The sequence below is a fragment of the Thalia democratica genome, chromosome 1 (assembly GCF_965202585.1).
Source record: "Thalia democratica chromosome 1, ktThaDemo2.hap1.1, whole genome shotgun sequence".
NCBI lineage: Eukaryota > Metazoa > Chordata > Thaliacea > Salpida > Salpidae > Thalia > Thalia democratica.
In genome coordinates, this window is record NC_139165.1 from 116,206,014 (window position 1) to 116,223,261 (window position 17,248).

General features: G+C 22.0%; 1 protein-coding gene across 1 annotated transcript in view; it reads right to left on the reverse strand.

The window, feature by feature from the left end:
* Positions 1–17,248, reverse strand: part of LOC145831459 (C-terminal-binding protein 1-like) — a 38,715-nt gene that overhangs the window by 8,469 nt on the left and 12,998 nt on the right. Inside the window, exons 5-7 of the mRNA XM_082938730.1 lie at positions 6,076–6,200; positions 4,007–4,096; positions 3,152–3,265 (exon numbers count right to left, since the gene is read on the reverse strand). Coding sequence (XP_082794856.1) covers positions 3,152–3,265; positions 4,007–4,096; positions 6,076–6,200 — 329 coding nt within the window. The remainder of the gene's footprint in view (positions 1–3,151; positions 3,266–4,006; positions 4,097–6,075; positions 6,201–17,248) is intronic.

Consider the following 17,248-nt stretch of genomic DNA (forward strand, 5'->3'; position numbering starts at 1 on the left):
TATATGATTCTAACACTTAAAAAAAAACAAGCAACCCAGACTAATATTTTTTATAGAACTTATTTATTAAGAACTAATGGAAGTTTTTCACTTAAACAGGCAACTAATTATATTTAATTAATTATTTCAAACTTTACAACAAACAAGTTTACATTATATTTCTATATATAGCAACTTTTAAAAATTTTACAAATTATTTCCTGTAGAAAAAATTACTCATGGAATAAGATGACTCATTTAAATGTTTATAGACTACCAGAATAAAAACTTTTCGTTGCAATATAAATAAACAAGTATCTTTTATTTACATTTTCCTTAAGGTTAAATAAAACATAGTTAAATTTTGATAATACCTTATCCCTTAGTATTTAATTGAAAATGTTCATCATATACGTGTTGAATAAAATCTACTAGCAAAATACAGTTTGTAAATAAACTCAAAATGTTTTACATTAAAAGGTCGCTCAATGAGTAATCATTACAAAGCATATTTGTAATATATCGACGTAATATGTACAAACAAAATAAAATTATTCAAACATGTACCTACTGTCTGGTGATTTTTTATTTGCATATTATTTACAAGTATATTCATTTTAAAGTACAATACTTATTATAAATTAAATAATACTACATTGTGTTCTTGTATACGCTTTTCAAATATTGTATACAAAGTCAACACAAAAGTTTCTATTCATAAATAGCAGCGTTGTATAATGTTACTACGGATATTTATCGCCACTCAAATCAACTTGGCGGTAGAGAGCAATATGCAACATGTTGGCGCCAAAAAACACGTCAGTTGAATTTCGAAATTGCCGCTCAATATTTCGCAATCCTCTCTCATATTACACTTCTCTCTCGTATTTCACTTCTCTCTCGTATTTCACTTCTCTCAAATTATGGCAAAATTTTGTTTATTTTTTTGCAATTGTTTACATTAAAATATTCAATCCTTATGATGTTTTGTTTTGAACTTTTGGTAATAATTTTTATATTCAAACTTATTTATATACTTTCAAAATTTATTAAAAGCTTTACATTCAAAATTAAAATTTAATTTATAACTATCTTTTACACGCTTGTTTAATTAAAAAATGTAAACAAATTAAAAAAAAATATTTTAAAAAACTTATAAGTTATTTTCAAAAACATAAAATAAAACAAAAATAAATTTTAATGAAATCGAGTAATTTATTTTAATAAAGAAAGTTTAACGTAAACCTTTTAACATATAACTAAAAACTAAAAGCATATGTCTGATTAAGATACAGCTTCAAGGCAAATTAATTAAAAAACTTGCAAACTGAGTTCAAAATATTTCACAAGGTTAGACACACCTAATTAGTTAATCCCGGGTGAAACCAAACTTTCAACTTATTGTGAAATAATCTCCTAATACTTTTGTTTCAATTTAAAAATAATTTATAACTTTCAACTTATTGTGAAATAATCTCCTTGTACTTTCAATTTTCAAATAACTTTGCATGAAAAATCTGTTCTATTTTTTAACAAAACACTTTTGTGATAATTACAGAACTTATTGTCATGTTTTTCATGTTGTCATATAAACAAACTGGCTAAAGATAAAATTAATTTATTTGGCGTATTTATAATTATAAGAAAATAATTTAATTTTCAGTCTCTATGACCATATTCACATGATTTAAAAAGGTATGTGGCATTTTAATTTACCAAATTATTTTTGTTTGTTTTCATGCGACCAATTTTTTAAGAACAATAAACTTATTCATAGAATTTTTCAAATAAAAACAAAATGAAAAGCTTGAAATTTTTCAGATAACTCCGTTCCGCTAATAATAAAATCAAAAGTATTTATAAAAAATTCGCGACTTTTGGTATAAACACTTTGAATTAAATATGGCTCGGAGCGTTTTATTAAAAGTTTATTTGAACTTTTGAATGACAGCCGGTTATATGTTTAATGACTTGCCTTGCAGCTATAAACTTATTTTAAACTATGTTTTATTTGAAATTATTTCATCTAAAATGTTTTTCTTATATTACACGGGTTGTAATAAAAGTGTTAGTAACTTTGTGTTTTATGTATACTTGAATTTAAATAAAACTAGAACACTATTTTAGGATTGAAAGAAACATTTGTCTAACTATTTGTTTTATACCATTTTACATTTTTATAAGCTACATACAAAAACAATGTTGATAACAATTTTTTAAACTTTTTGATCATTTGAATAACAATCACAATTACCTTTACTCTTGTTATTCCAAAAGTATTACAAAAACAGAACTTTGGCAGATGTTTTTAAGTTTAACACCTTGTCTTAATAACAGAAAAAATTGTAGAAATTTTTGAAACAAGTTAAAGTTTAGTGTGTATGAAGTTTAAATTAAACACACTAGTTTGTAATCCTGTTTAAATATTTCTAAAAAATTTTCGAGTGGAAAACACGGATTAAATTTTCAGAAAATATTACATTATTTTTTACATTTTGAACAAAGATATAACACTTACCCTTTACAAACACAATTCTATTTTAAACTCAATTCTATTTTACAACAGGACATTCAAGTAACAATGGAAATAAATGTACAAAGTTAAATATGTGATAGTTCACTGCGCTTAAAGTTTGAATAAATAAAACAAATATTTACAACTTGTTAACCTTCACCTAATTTACATGAAAAAACATTCAGTATCCTTGTTTTAATTACTGTGCACTGGGATGGCTTAAAAAATTTCGCCATTTAGAAAATTGATTTTTATTACTATTATTAATATGCATAAAATAATGTGGCTAAATGTTAAACTTAACTGTAATACTTAAATTTTATAACTTATTAAATGTGTGCATTTTATTTATTTTAGCGAAATATATCTGCTGGTATACTCGAAATTGCAATTTGTAACTATGTTCATAACTTAAGCCGTATTTAACAGGTGGAACTTACTTTTTACTATTGTAACTGGTTGTAGTAAGTTAACCGAATATATCATAATACCCACTAACAACTTAACATGTATATATAAATATAAATTTCAACAGGTATACAAAGAATTAAAGTCAAACATTATTTACAATAATAAATTTAAGTAAATAAGCTTTATTTTTTATACTGTTATTAATATGTCATTTATAACAAAATATAATTTTAATGTAATACAAACTTGAACGTCCAGAGCAGCTCCTTTTAATTTACCATCTTTTAATGCATTTGCTAATGCTTGCTCATTCACTAAAGATCCCCTCGCAGTATTCACGAAGAATGATCCACGCTTCATCTGTATAAGTTTATTATTTGTATCAATATTAATTTCATTATTTAATTATGTTTTTTTATTTATTAGATGAATCAACTTATATATAAATATATATAGTTCTTGCAGTATTTACAAAGAAGCGCGCCTCATCAGCATAAGTTTGTTATATTTAATTTTGTTATGTTTTTTATAATAACAAAATATATTTCATGTTTATAAAATGTTTATATACTATTTTCAAAATGCCCACTATATTTACAGTCATTATATAAATTTCATAAATTATAATTTTTTTTTGATATAATTTAAACTTGAACATTCATATTTTTTTGCACATATTTATTTTTTTGCTTAATATACATAAACTTATAGCTAAATAAGTATTTTTAACACAGTTGGAAACAAACTGCTTTTTATTTGTACAATTTTGTTCGTTTTACTTAAATACTTTGAACCTGATAAAAAAAAAACTCATATTTTAGTTTTATATTCATACATGGGTATTTTATCAAACTGTTTGTATAATATTTTTGGTAAAAAACACATAAAATTTTGTAAAAAATTCTTAAATATGTTTATATAATTTTTATATTTACTACTAAGTAACATTTAACTTATAACTACTTGAATAACTAAAAAACAAACATATTTAAATTTTATTTAATATTTATAGCTAAATAGTTTGTGATAGTTTTTTTTTCATTTTTTTTTTTATTCATAACTAATAAACACTTCAAATTATATTTATTTATTTATACAAACCTGTTTAAACATATTTTCATTCATCATATCTATATTAGCTTCATTTGCTGAGCAGTGTAGAGATACGCAATCAGAAATTCTTAGTAATTCCTGCATAAAATATACTTTTTATGAGTAACACATATATACATTTACTAAAAAAATCAGAAATTCTTAATAATTCCTGCATAAAATATACTTTTTATGAACTATACACATATAGTTATATACATTTACTAAAAAAAATCAGAAATTCTTAATAATTCCTGTGTAAAATATACTTTTTATGAGTAACACATATATACATTTACTAAAAAAATCAGAAATTCTTAATAATTCCTGCATAAAATATACTTTTTATGAACTATACACATATAGTTATATACATTTACTAAAAAAAATCAGAAATTCTTAATAATTCCTGTGTAAAATATACTTTTTATGAATTATACACATATATACATTAAATTAAAGAAAGGAGATATTTATGAGAGCTGTAGAAATAAGTTTAGAAAAAGCTTATGATACTTATCATAATATGTATAAAACATTTACTACATACCATAAACATATGCAGAGACAATTTTGTTATTTTATATAAACTTATATAAACTTTAAAACTAGTTTTACTTTTTATTTAAAAAATAAAACAACGTTTTAAAGTTTATTAACAATTAAGATGAACTTTGAGAAAAATAAGCCATTGATCAAAAGTAAAGCAAACTTATACAGATTTTATTATGTTTTATGTTAACTTTTTTTAACATAAAAACATGGAAATATATGTTAAGGCATACAAGTACTTAACTTATTTAAAGAAATCGATTTTTATAAAAAGTATGTTTACTGAAACATTTATTAAAATATGATAATATCTGTTTTTATTAAACTCATCTTTACTAAAATCGAAATGCTTTTATTTAATTATAGATTTTCAGTCAACATTTCAATGGAAATGTGTACAATGTTATTATAACAAAACAAGTAAGGTGTATAAAATGTAGGTGAAATGTTAAATAATTTCAACATGTTTTAACTATCCCCTACATTCCACTTGTTTGTTTAATTATTCTCGGAAACAGTTTTGCTGGAAATACAAACTTCACTCATATTTTAACCAAATTTTAATTAAAAATTACATTATTTGAAGTTAATAACTTAATACTTAAGTTTTTTATTATTTTTTTGAAACAAAATTTCAATTGTTAGTTTATTTAATAATTTTTTTAAATAAAATTTTATAATTAATAAAAGTTTTAAAATTCAATTAAATAGTTTTATTTAATTTTATAATAAAGAAAGTAAATCACAAGACATTCTTGTTTTGTTGTTTTTATTCTAAGAAAACAATAAAACATTGTTTGAACTTTTCAAGATAACACATGATGCTTGTATATTAAACAAAATATTGTTTTTATTTTTTAATAAGCACCTGTTAAAACATTATCAAGTACTTCTTATATCTTTTATACTTGTTGCCAATTAATAAAAATAATAATTTCTAATAAACTGCACTTGTAAATAGTTTATTGTGTAAAATATATTTAGTAGAAACAAAATATTTTCAATATTTTAATATCACGTAATAAAAATAATATTAAACTTATCTTGCAAATTATTGACTAAAACAATTTCGAAAATAGTTAACTGATTAAAATCATAACTTCAACAAAATATTATTTTAGTGGAATATTTATTTATAAAAAAAAAATTTTTTAATACATATCTAATTTTTAAGAGCAACTTAGTATATAATCTTAATCAAATACATATATAACAAACCAATGTTTACTTGAATAATAATTTAACTGTAACTAATATATTTATGACAAACTAATTTACATTTGAACTGAAATTTTCTTTAGAAAAATAATTTCAATGTAAATGATATATTTGTACAGAACTAAGAGCAACATATTTAATTTTTAATAAACTTAACTAACTTCTATTTCAATGTAAATTATATATTTATAACAAACTACCAACATATAAAATAGTTTAATATTTTAAAATACTAAAATTTACTTTTATTGAAATACTTATAAATATAACAAACTAACAGTAACATATTTTTACTAAATTAAACTAACAGCAAGGTTGTTGACTTGTTGGCATCCAAGAGCTCTTCCAATGCCATCCAACAAGTTGGGATCATAAAATACTATTTTAAATCCGAATATTTGCGCTCTTCTCGCTACTGCTGTTCCAACTCTACCTGTTTCATAAAAATAATTGTTAATTTATTATTTATTAAAACTTTACGTTACTCTACATGTTTCATAAACATATACTTGCTTAAATATTTTTTTGTTGTACTGTTACATTAGTAAATTTATTAACTCTGCATAATAATGTAAAAGCAAAATGTTAGATTTAAAAAAAATTGTTTTAACTTAAATTTTAAAGTTCTATTTAAGTATACATTAAGAAATTACTTATTTTAACTTGCAAATTACATAAAAATTTGCACAAACTTTGTACCAGAGATATTGTGATAAAAAACTAAAACCTAAAATCCCATCGGATAATCAAAATTACTGATAGTATGATAAATTCGATCAAAATTTATTTAAACTTTACACAATTAAGCAATTTAAACAGTCAAGTTTACAGACAGTCATAACAGTACTTAACAAAAACACTTGACAAAATATAATTAATTAAAATACTCATAACTTCCTGATTTATTTAATTATTTAAGTAAAAATATATAAATATCCGGTAGGTAAAAGTAAAACACATAAAAAAATATTTTATTTATACATTTAGAAAATCAATATTTAATAACATTTTTAAAAAGTATTTTAAAATACTTAAAGGAAACTATTTAGTATATAAAGAGTAAAATGAAGTTAACACAAATAGGTAAATAACGGACATTTTATAATACCACTTGTCAACACTTAACACAGAAACTTCCTAATTTTATTGTTAGTGTCTCGTACTTGTTAATTTTCATACAATTTTTTAATTACCACTTCATTTTAACTATAAAAAAAAAAATTTTGCATAATATTCAGAATAGCTAACTTTAACTTAATTCTTTAAATATTTTTTTTTGGAAGATGAAAACTATATACAATTTTTTTTACACAAACTTAAAATATTTTACAAAAATTATATATATATACTCAACTAAAATTAAGGATAGTATATTTATTTATGTTTCTTATTTTTGATATTACTTGTGTACAAACGTACAATTTGAAGCATTTTCACATTTAATAAAAATAAAACATTCAACTAAAGTTTAATCAAAATATTTATAATAAACAGGTTTTTGCGCCTGCCCAAAATTTTTTGATGATCTCTTTATTTACTATCTGTTCACATCCATAAACCTATTGGTAACTTATAGGTCGGCTTATATATTTGAATATTTGTTTGTTCGGTTGAAAAATATTTAACTACGTCACCGCACTGTTCAAACACCTTTATTGAAATTTTATAAAGTAAATGTATGTCGCAATAAAACATAATTTTTATAATCATAATTACTTCAAACACCTTTATTTAAATTTTATCAAGTATGCTTTGATTTCAATAAAACATAAATATTTTTTATCATAACTATTTTGAACAGATTTGTATTAGTTAATGTTTTAATTTTATTCCTGTTTTTACTTATGTTTTTCTTTGAAAAGTTATATAACATAAATTAAAACAAAGTTTTTACATGGTTTTTTTGAATATCTTAGTAATTTTATTTTCTAATAAAATATATAAATAAATTATTAGTTAATAAAATTTAAACACAATGTAATATAAAGTACAAAATTCTAAAGTACAGTCTAGTGTAAAAAATTATTTTTTGTAACTTTAAATTTGTTTAAAATGCATTAAATAAGTTAAGTAAAACTTTTAATTAAAGGTTTATTGGCTTCTATTTATTATATACATGCATTTAAGCTTGCTTGTAATTTAATAAAATTTTGTGAACAGTTTTTTACTATTGTTAAAAATTTATTTCTTTTAAGGTTATTTAATTTAAAAATTTTATATTTTGTAAAAAAATCTGGGCATTAAAAATTCAAATTTAACTTCATATAATTAAACAAAAATTCTAAACTGAGTTTTAATTGATGATTTCTTTTGTAACATTAGCATATAATAAAGCTAAACTTTAACCAAGTAACTCACGCATACTAATTTGATTAATATTCAATTTTTATTTCGATTGAATATAATTAGGAAATATAATCTGTATTTGAGTTTTTCAGACCCATTTTGATGTTTTTTTTCAATATTATACTTTCAATTAAAGATTTTTATTCAATACATATATTACAAAACTCAAATAACATGATAAAATGTGAAGAGGTTCTTATAAACCTCCAAAATATTTCAAGGAATTTTCGCGTTCAAAGTAGTGCTTATATACAACTTGAGGAAAATTATTGGAGAAACTCGCAAAAGATCAACAAAATAATTTGTTACGTCATATTGTAGCCTTAATGAAGAGAATTTAAGTTATTATTAGGTAGATAAGTAGACGTAATTCCAAATTGGTAAAAAAAAATTAATACCAAGTTGAATTTTTTTTAGCCTGTGACACTGTATAATTTTTATATTTAAAGCGAGACTATAACTCGTACAAAACACAGTTCAACATTCAACGTTGTTAACTTCAAGCACTGCTCTACAAGTTTCAATTTTCAAGGAGTACCTTTCAATTTCAGATTTCACAAGTTAATGTTTATTGTTACGTCACTGTAAGTCGCAAATGCGAATATTTTCATGCAGTTTCAAATGCTTTGGTTACATTTAGACTTAGACTTTTTTATTTTGAAAAATATAAGATTCAATTAGATTGCATATCAAATATCATATAGAAAAAAGTTACAAAAAATTATATGAAAATATACCAGTAAAATAAGATAGAACTATAAAGGTGGTTGTAAAATTTTATTTCTGTGATCATCGATCTTTGTAAAACAATAAAAATTAATTTGTTTTATAATCAAGGCTTCAAGGCCCACAACAAACTCATTCATCTTTAGATAAATAGGTATTTTTTATTTTCTTGTATTAAAAGTTAAAACATTGTTGCAATCAATTTAAAACCCACAAATGTTTAAATACAAAAAAAAAACACTGTTTTGTTAAACTTTTAGTAATAATGTTGACGAAGATCGAACATTTACATAATTGTGTTATTAAATTTAATTAAATTGTGTTATTATTTGTTATTATTAATTAATATAATTAATATTAATTATAATGTTATTATTATTTTGCATTGCAGCATATATATTCGAAAAGAAATTACAAAAATCAGTGCATGTTGCAGCAAACGATAATATTTTTTTTTTTAGATTACCACAATTATTTTATCATAACTTATTTTAATAACTTGTAAATTCATTACATCAGTAATAAAAGCATCTAATGTAGTACTTATTTTAATTTCTAGCTCCAAGTTTTCACTTGCTAAAAATTAAAGGAAATTGAAAAATTTCCAAAATGTTCTAATACTATTAATGCCTTACAGTTAAATTAATTTAAACTAATAATTGCTTGAGTTTAAATATAAAACATTTTAACAACATTTTTTGTAATTTATCAACTTTTTTATCATTGGGCACAAATATCTTTCAATTACGTTAAAAAAATCTATAAATAAATTATCATTACGCATACAGGAAATGTGGAGAAATTCTAAGAAAACAAATTGTTTTTATGACGTAACAATTAGGTGGGTGAAAGTGCAAAATTGTCTGCAATGGTTTTCATATTCATAAATTTTAAGCTTGGTATATTTTTGATTAATTTTTTTTTTGATTAATTGTTACTTATACCAACTAGTTATCTATTACAAATTTTTAATATTTCATATTGTAGTATTTTATTTGCAAAATTTACACTCAAATATTAACAGCTAATATACTAATCCTAAACAATTGTTACTTTAATAATTTAACTTTTACTATAACAAATAAAATAATTAAACATTATACATAAGAATAATAGTTAGATTTATTAAGCTTATTTTAATCACATATACTTTTTTATTGATTATGTAAAAAAAATTTAAACATATATAGTAAACCTTGATATACAAAAAAAAAAACAGTTTAAAATTTTAAAGGTTCAAAAAAAATATGTTTTTTTGTAGAACATTTTTTTTAGAAACACAAACCAAATAATTAAAAACAAAGTTGTTAAAAATGTTACATAAAATCCACGTATATTTTACGCACTTTAATTAAATAAACGTATCTAATTATAGAATTATTACACTATATACTGGGAACTATTGAGATTATGTAGATAAACTTCATGGTTTTATTTTAACATGGAAATTTAATTTATAAATTCGTGTGAAAATTGCGTCAACCAACTTTTTGTACAACACTCATTGTTGTAAATATCGTAGTAAAATAATTTCCTAAAATAAATTTACACTTATTCGTATGTTTAAAAAAAGCTTTTATGGTTGTGTTTTTTAAAAGTTTAATAAAAACTATACCTATCAACAAGTATATTTAAAAAAAATGCTTGTATAAATGTAAACATTTAGAAAATATAAGGGAGCTTGTCAAAATAGAGAGAGAAAAGTTTTTTTTGCAGAAGTATAAAAATACTCGACTTTAATTTTAAGATTATACTTAAAACACAAAAAAAATTTGATGAAAATAATCTAACTTTTAAGAAAAGAAACATTTAAATAAAATTTTTGAAAATAACAGAAGTTTTTATGATTAATTATAAAATTTTTGCATTGAAATCTAAAAATAAAATGAAAAAGTATTTTGTTTGTCAGAATATTTTATTTTTTTATACAAAAAAATTTTACTAACGTCAGGTGAAATTTGTAATTTTTTACAAATTTTCTTAAACATTTTAATTTTAAATTTATTGCTTAGTTTTTTTATGGAGTTTTATATACTTTATGAGAAAGGGAAAACAAATGCCATTACATATTGCTTCATTTAATTTATGATTTACTTATAAAAATTAAACTAAACTGTTAAAAAAAATCCATGTCAAAGAAAATAAAATAAAAAATCAAACTTTCTAAAATTAGCAAAAAATTATGGTAAATTTACCCAGGATGTGAATAAATATGATCAATTATATTTTTATAACTTTTTTACAAAACATTCCGTCGGAAAATCTCGTATGGTATAAACGAATGATTGATTAGTGTGATATGTACGGGAAATATATTGAACGACCTTCCAAGCATGTGATTTCGCATTTTTATGTTGAATATTCAAAATATTTTTGCATTGCAGCTCACATTGCAGCAAGGAGTTTGAATATTTTATTTACATATTGTTTTTCGTAAATTGCACAACTAAAAAGAATATAAAAGGAAATATTGTATTTTTAAATACTAGATTTCTTAGTCATACTTCAATGCAAAATTATAAAAATGTAAAAAATATTCAAATATTGTTTTAATTTAAATCTATTTACACTTAATTTTATTCTAAAATTTGATGTAGCTACTGAATTTTTATTTCAGTTGAATCACAATTTCTCTGTTTAAATTTAAAATTAATGTAATGCAATAAACATAATTAAACTTATGGTAAACATACTACGTGTTTAATTAGCTTCTTTAATTCATTAAGTATTAAAAATTATCTTAGTTTAAATGTTATAAACAACAAAACGATCATTTGTGTTTTATTTGTGTCTAATAAAAACGAAATTCATCATTTTAGTCTAGTTTTAATGGTTAATATCTGGTAAATGAACTAATATAATACCGGTATAAACTAGATTAAATAATTAAGATTAATTTGATTGAATAAACGCACTTACTACTTTTCAGATAGTAAGAAAATTCTGCTTTATTAATTGTAACTATACAACGTTTATAATTTTTATAACTTATTTTTTTACAAATAATTTAAATCACATATAAACTTATTTTTTTGTTTTTTTAATAACCTTTAATTGCTTTGAAATTTTAATTTTAGTTCTGTGTACCTCAACATGATTTATTTAAGTATAGTTACATAATATTCCTATTATTATTTAAACAAAATATATATAACAGTTCAATTCATATCTATAAAATAAATTCATTTTATCATAGAATTAATGTTAAACAAATATGTAAATAATAATACAAATAGTTATTTACAACATCAAATACATGTGTATCATTTTTTATTCAAATATATATTAAGTTAAATATTTCAAAAATATTTGTTTATCTTCAATTCATTACTCATTAAAATATTGTTATATTTATTTCTTTTAAACCTTAATCATATTAAGTTTTTAATTCATAAAATGAAAAATGTTTGAGGATTGCAATAATAAAAACCAACTGTTATAAGAAAACTTTTACACTTTTATTATAACTTCCTTAATAAACAGTTTTTTTTTATAAAATCTTAATTTTTGAAGTTAATGTTAAAGGAAGTTATTCATTTAACAAATAAACTTAATTTATATTGAATAACAAAATATTATGAACTGGAATACACTTAAATATTTAATTTTATCAGTTTAAAAATTCAAATAATATATATTTCAGCTAATTTAATTAAATTTTGGCTTAGTGATATGTTTGTTGAAACAAAAGTACCTAAATAACCTATATAGGGAAACAAAAAAAAAAAAAATTTAATCAAGTTAGTTTAAAAGAAAAAATCACTTAATTTACTAGAGATAAAAAAACACAAAGTATTGTCTTTAAAAGCCTTTTACAAAAGTAAATAAAAAATTCAAGCATTTAAACAACTTATCAAAATGTATTTCAGTTCATAGTTATAGATTAATTCTAAAAATTTAAAAAGATAATCTACGGGAGTTAACTTCATTCATAACCAATATACTGTGGAAACAATTGTTCAAATTTTACATGTTTTTTAACAAATATATGTTAAAGTTTGGCTTTTGTTTAAACAAATTGAACTTTACACATATATTTCAATATCCTCCCATTCTATTATCTAATATTTAAATAACTTCTCACCTGCATAACTAATGTGAATTGATTTTGTAATAATTAAAATATTAAATTTCAACAATTCTTACTTTTCAACTCTGACACTCTAACGCTTGCAATTAAATTTACTTTTAATGAAAAGTTACAAATTATATTTTTACATGTGCAGTATTTGCATATTTTAAAGTTTTTATTAATATATCAAGTGTGTTTTATATGCCAGTTTTTAATCTTGTTTAAATAATATGTTAAATTTTTTAATATACTACAACTTACTAATATGTAATGATATTTATTAATATTTTAAAGTTGATAAAAAAGGTAACACTGACCAGTTTTTGGTTTAAATTTTATTTTAACTTTTTATTGGCAAACTTTACAATAATTTATATTGTGTTTGTTTTTATAACTGTACAACTACTAAAAATTTAGATTTTTATCATGTGATAAATACTTAAACCAATTAATACTAAATATTCTGGTGTTTGTAAAATTACATCATAATACTTTTAATTCATCTGTGAATGGAATATATACTAGTTTTTTAATTTGTAGAAAATTCTATCAATTTTTTTTTTATCATAAACATCAAGATGTAAAAAGCATATTCCCTTGTCTAACAATAAAATTTAAATAAATATCAAAAACTATTCTAACAATACTAATTACAAATAAGCGGATGTATCGGAAAATATTTATATATTTATTCCGAACATTGATATATACAACATTTAAAGAACTTTGTTTTATAAAAATATTGCTGAATATTTTTCATTCTAACTACTTCCTCTTTAAAATAATTTTTAACAACAACACGAAAGTAGAGAGTTGGGTCTTTATTTGAACAACTCATCAAATTTCAAAACTTTTAATCATCGCACATAGAGAACTGAGTTTTGAAAACTTCAAAAGCAATTCTAGTAACGAGTATTGTTTACATTTAAACTGACGAGTATCTAATTGTTGCCAGCCAATCAGTCTTTTTCCCATGCTAATTTCCACATATTTTTAGGGTCATTATTGGCAATCATGTTTTGAAATAACTTTTCTAAAATAGTTTGTTTAGCTTTGGTTTCTTAATTACATGTGCTTAATTTTTCTAGTTCTAAACAATAATAGTTAAAATAGTTCTAAAAACCATAACGTTTATTAAAAATTAAATTTAAAACATAAAAGTGTGTACAAATGTATATAATTGATTATGCTATCAGTCAAATTTAAATCAATTTAAACACTAATGCTGTTAGTCATTTAAAAACACAAAACTTTTCTTTTTACTTTCATCTATTTAAAGGTCATTTTTTATTTTTGAAATTTATTTTCAGCACTGAAAAATTTCTGAATAGTTAATATAATTGAAGCAATACTGGACTTCTTACTATATAATTAATTGAAATTTCAACTATTCACGCTATTAACCGTAAAAGGGATTATTCAAACATATGCTGACCTTTCAAATTATATTTCTCAAAATTTTGCAATATTTTGTTTGTGCGCACATTTTCGAACAAAACTTGCTTCTCCACTCAATTTTTCCACCCAAATAATTAATTTATAATACTTAAATTATTATTTAAACGCTATTTGAGTAACTTTTTAGAGTTCATAACAAAGTATATGTTTAAATTAAAAAATAATTTATATATTACGGTTTATCGCAAAACAATTAAGTTAGTGTGTAAACTCATAGTCATATATAGAAGTTATGGAAAGTATTTACTTGTTAAACTGCAAGTCGAGTAAACCAATTCGAGTTCATAACAACTTGAAACCATCAGGTTAAACTTTCACCTTTTAAAACGGAAACGCTCAAAGTCAATTTAGCATAAGTAAAAATTTCACTGTTTTAAACCCGTCATTAAGCGTTATGTTTCAAAAATTCACTACTAATTTTTTAATTGTAAAAAACTTATTTGTTTTGTACTTTTTGTTTCTCAAAACCACTACTACTTGGTTAATTACAATTATTAACTTTCAGAAGTTCATATATGATAAATTTGTTTTTATTGCATAAAGTTACACTAAATAAGCTAAGCTTCATACAACATTGATTTTTGTTTTTCAAAACCTATATTTTAATGACTAACTTTGAATTATTTTCATAAATATTTTTTTAAAGTAAAGTTTACTTGAATTGAAAAAAACTATTTAAATTACTCTCGGGAGTTGAATTAAAATTTCAATTAGTTCTATTTATAAACTTAAAAAAATCATTACTAAAAGAACTAATAAATCTTAATTTTTTTATTAATAACTGAATACTTGAACTAAAAAAGTATTCTTATATTGTATTTGAAATATCGTTTGCAAACATACACTAAATATGATTGAATTAGTACAAACTTTATTTTTCTTTATAAATCTTTTTTTTTACTTTTCTTAAAAAACCTATACAATTTTATTGACAAAAAATTATTTATAAATAGAAGGAAAAAATATTTATATTTTTAATAGAACAAAAGTTTATAATTTATTATAAACTTTTTAAGAGAAATAACACTTTTAAAGCTTTTAATTTTAAAACTACTTAAAATACAGATAAGTACAATAAAAACCCATTTCAACTAATTGTTTATAAGAGAAAGAAGAAAAGTTTAATTTGTTTTATTTATATCCGAAATGGGAAAACAAAAAATCCCAAACTTAAAAGCATATGCGCAAGAGAAAGAAATTTCTAGAAAGTACATTTTGAGCGGCAAAGAAAAAGTGCAACGTCAGCGTTTATCACAGACACAACAAGGTTTCAGTGAGAGATAAGAAGAGAGAAGAGGGGGAGTTTAAAATGAGGTTTGGACTGAGCGGTGAATTGTTTTTTTTTTTTACTTGTTTGATGATGTGTTCAGGTTGTTTAAAAAATTGTGAAACTTAATAAAACATTTGAAATACCAATTCTATTCAATTAAACATAAATTTAGTACAATAAACTTATTTGCAAATAAATTTTCCATTAACAGTTAATTTAAAACTAAAAACACAAATCCGCAGTTTTTGAAGAATTTATATTGTTGCTGTAAGAATATTTCAAATAGCAGAAATGCTTGGTATTAATTTCCAAGGTAACATTAGCTCGTTTGTGGTATCACTATATTTAGACATATTTCAGTTGCAAACACTTCAGTTGCAAATATTTCAGTTGCAAATATTTTGAAACATTTACTACTTTCATGGTATTTTTAAATGAGCATCTTCAATATCGGTTTTTTTTCAATGAAAGTGTAGTAACGTTGAATTTTAATCAAGTTGGTAATTAAATCACTTTTGGTGGCTTAGCAATTTTGTTTAAAAAATCATAAATTTTTTGATGTAATAAAACAATCATTGAAAAGTTTCACAAATGATTAAACAAATAAACAATAAAATAAACATACATTCAACTTCAAATTTTAACTTGTTTATTTGAACAAAGAATTCCAAACTTTGAACAGTGAACCACAGATTAATAAAATTAAAATTAAAAATTTCACAATTATTATATACTGATTGCTGTAAAAAAATTTACAACAAATAAATTTTAAGTGGCATATAATAGAAAAAAAAATTTTAGGTAAATAACTGACCCACACATTATTGACAATTTACAAAAAATAATTAAAAAGGTTATTTCAAATTATAATAAAAAGTGTCAAATAAAAAATAAACAAATTTTCACAGATATGCATACGACCACAGTTGAGGTAAAGTCCACTGAAAAACATTTATTTTAAAACAAATTTTATTAAAACAGTTTTAAGTAAACAAAATTTCGCAACACCCGAATAAACTTCCGCTCATAGCAACTCAACATTCTTCAACGTCGCGCCATGCGGGATAACAGAAGAAACAAGCAGCGAGTTGCAACTACAATGCGGAGATAACAAGAGATACTTACATGAGCTACTACTTGAGCCACTACTGCCTACAGCGTTGTATGATCTGCCTTCGGGCTGGTTTCGCAATATTACAATTTCGCAATTCGCATGCAAGTTTTGAAATTTTCCGCTCAATTTTGTTAAATTCGACATTCTCACTAGCCATTTGATCAGAGTTTTATTTGTTGGACTTATTTTTAATATAACCTAACAGGTATTTATCGCAACTATTTATTAGAATTCTATTGATATATTGAACTTGTTTTACTTTTTTTAACATATATTTCTCGCTACTATTAATTTATTAGAATTTTATTGAAATATTGAACTTATTTCACTTTTTTAACAGATATTTACTGCTACTATTTATTGGTAAAATATTGGTTCTTATTACTAACAATTTTAAATACAAACTGCCATTAAATATTCATGTTTAATCTACATATAACTTAATGTTTTTTTTATCAACAACTGATGCATTACAATGTTACTTCCTAATTAACT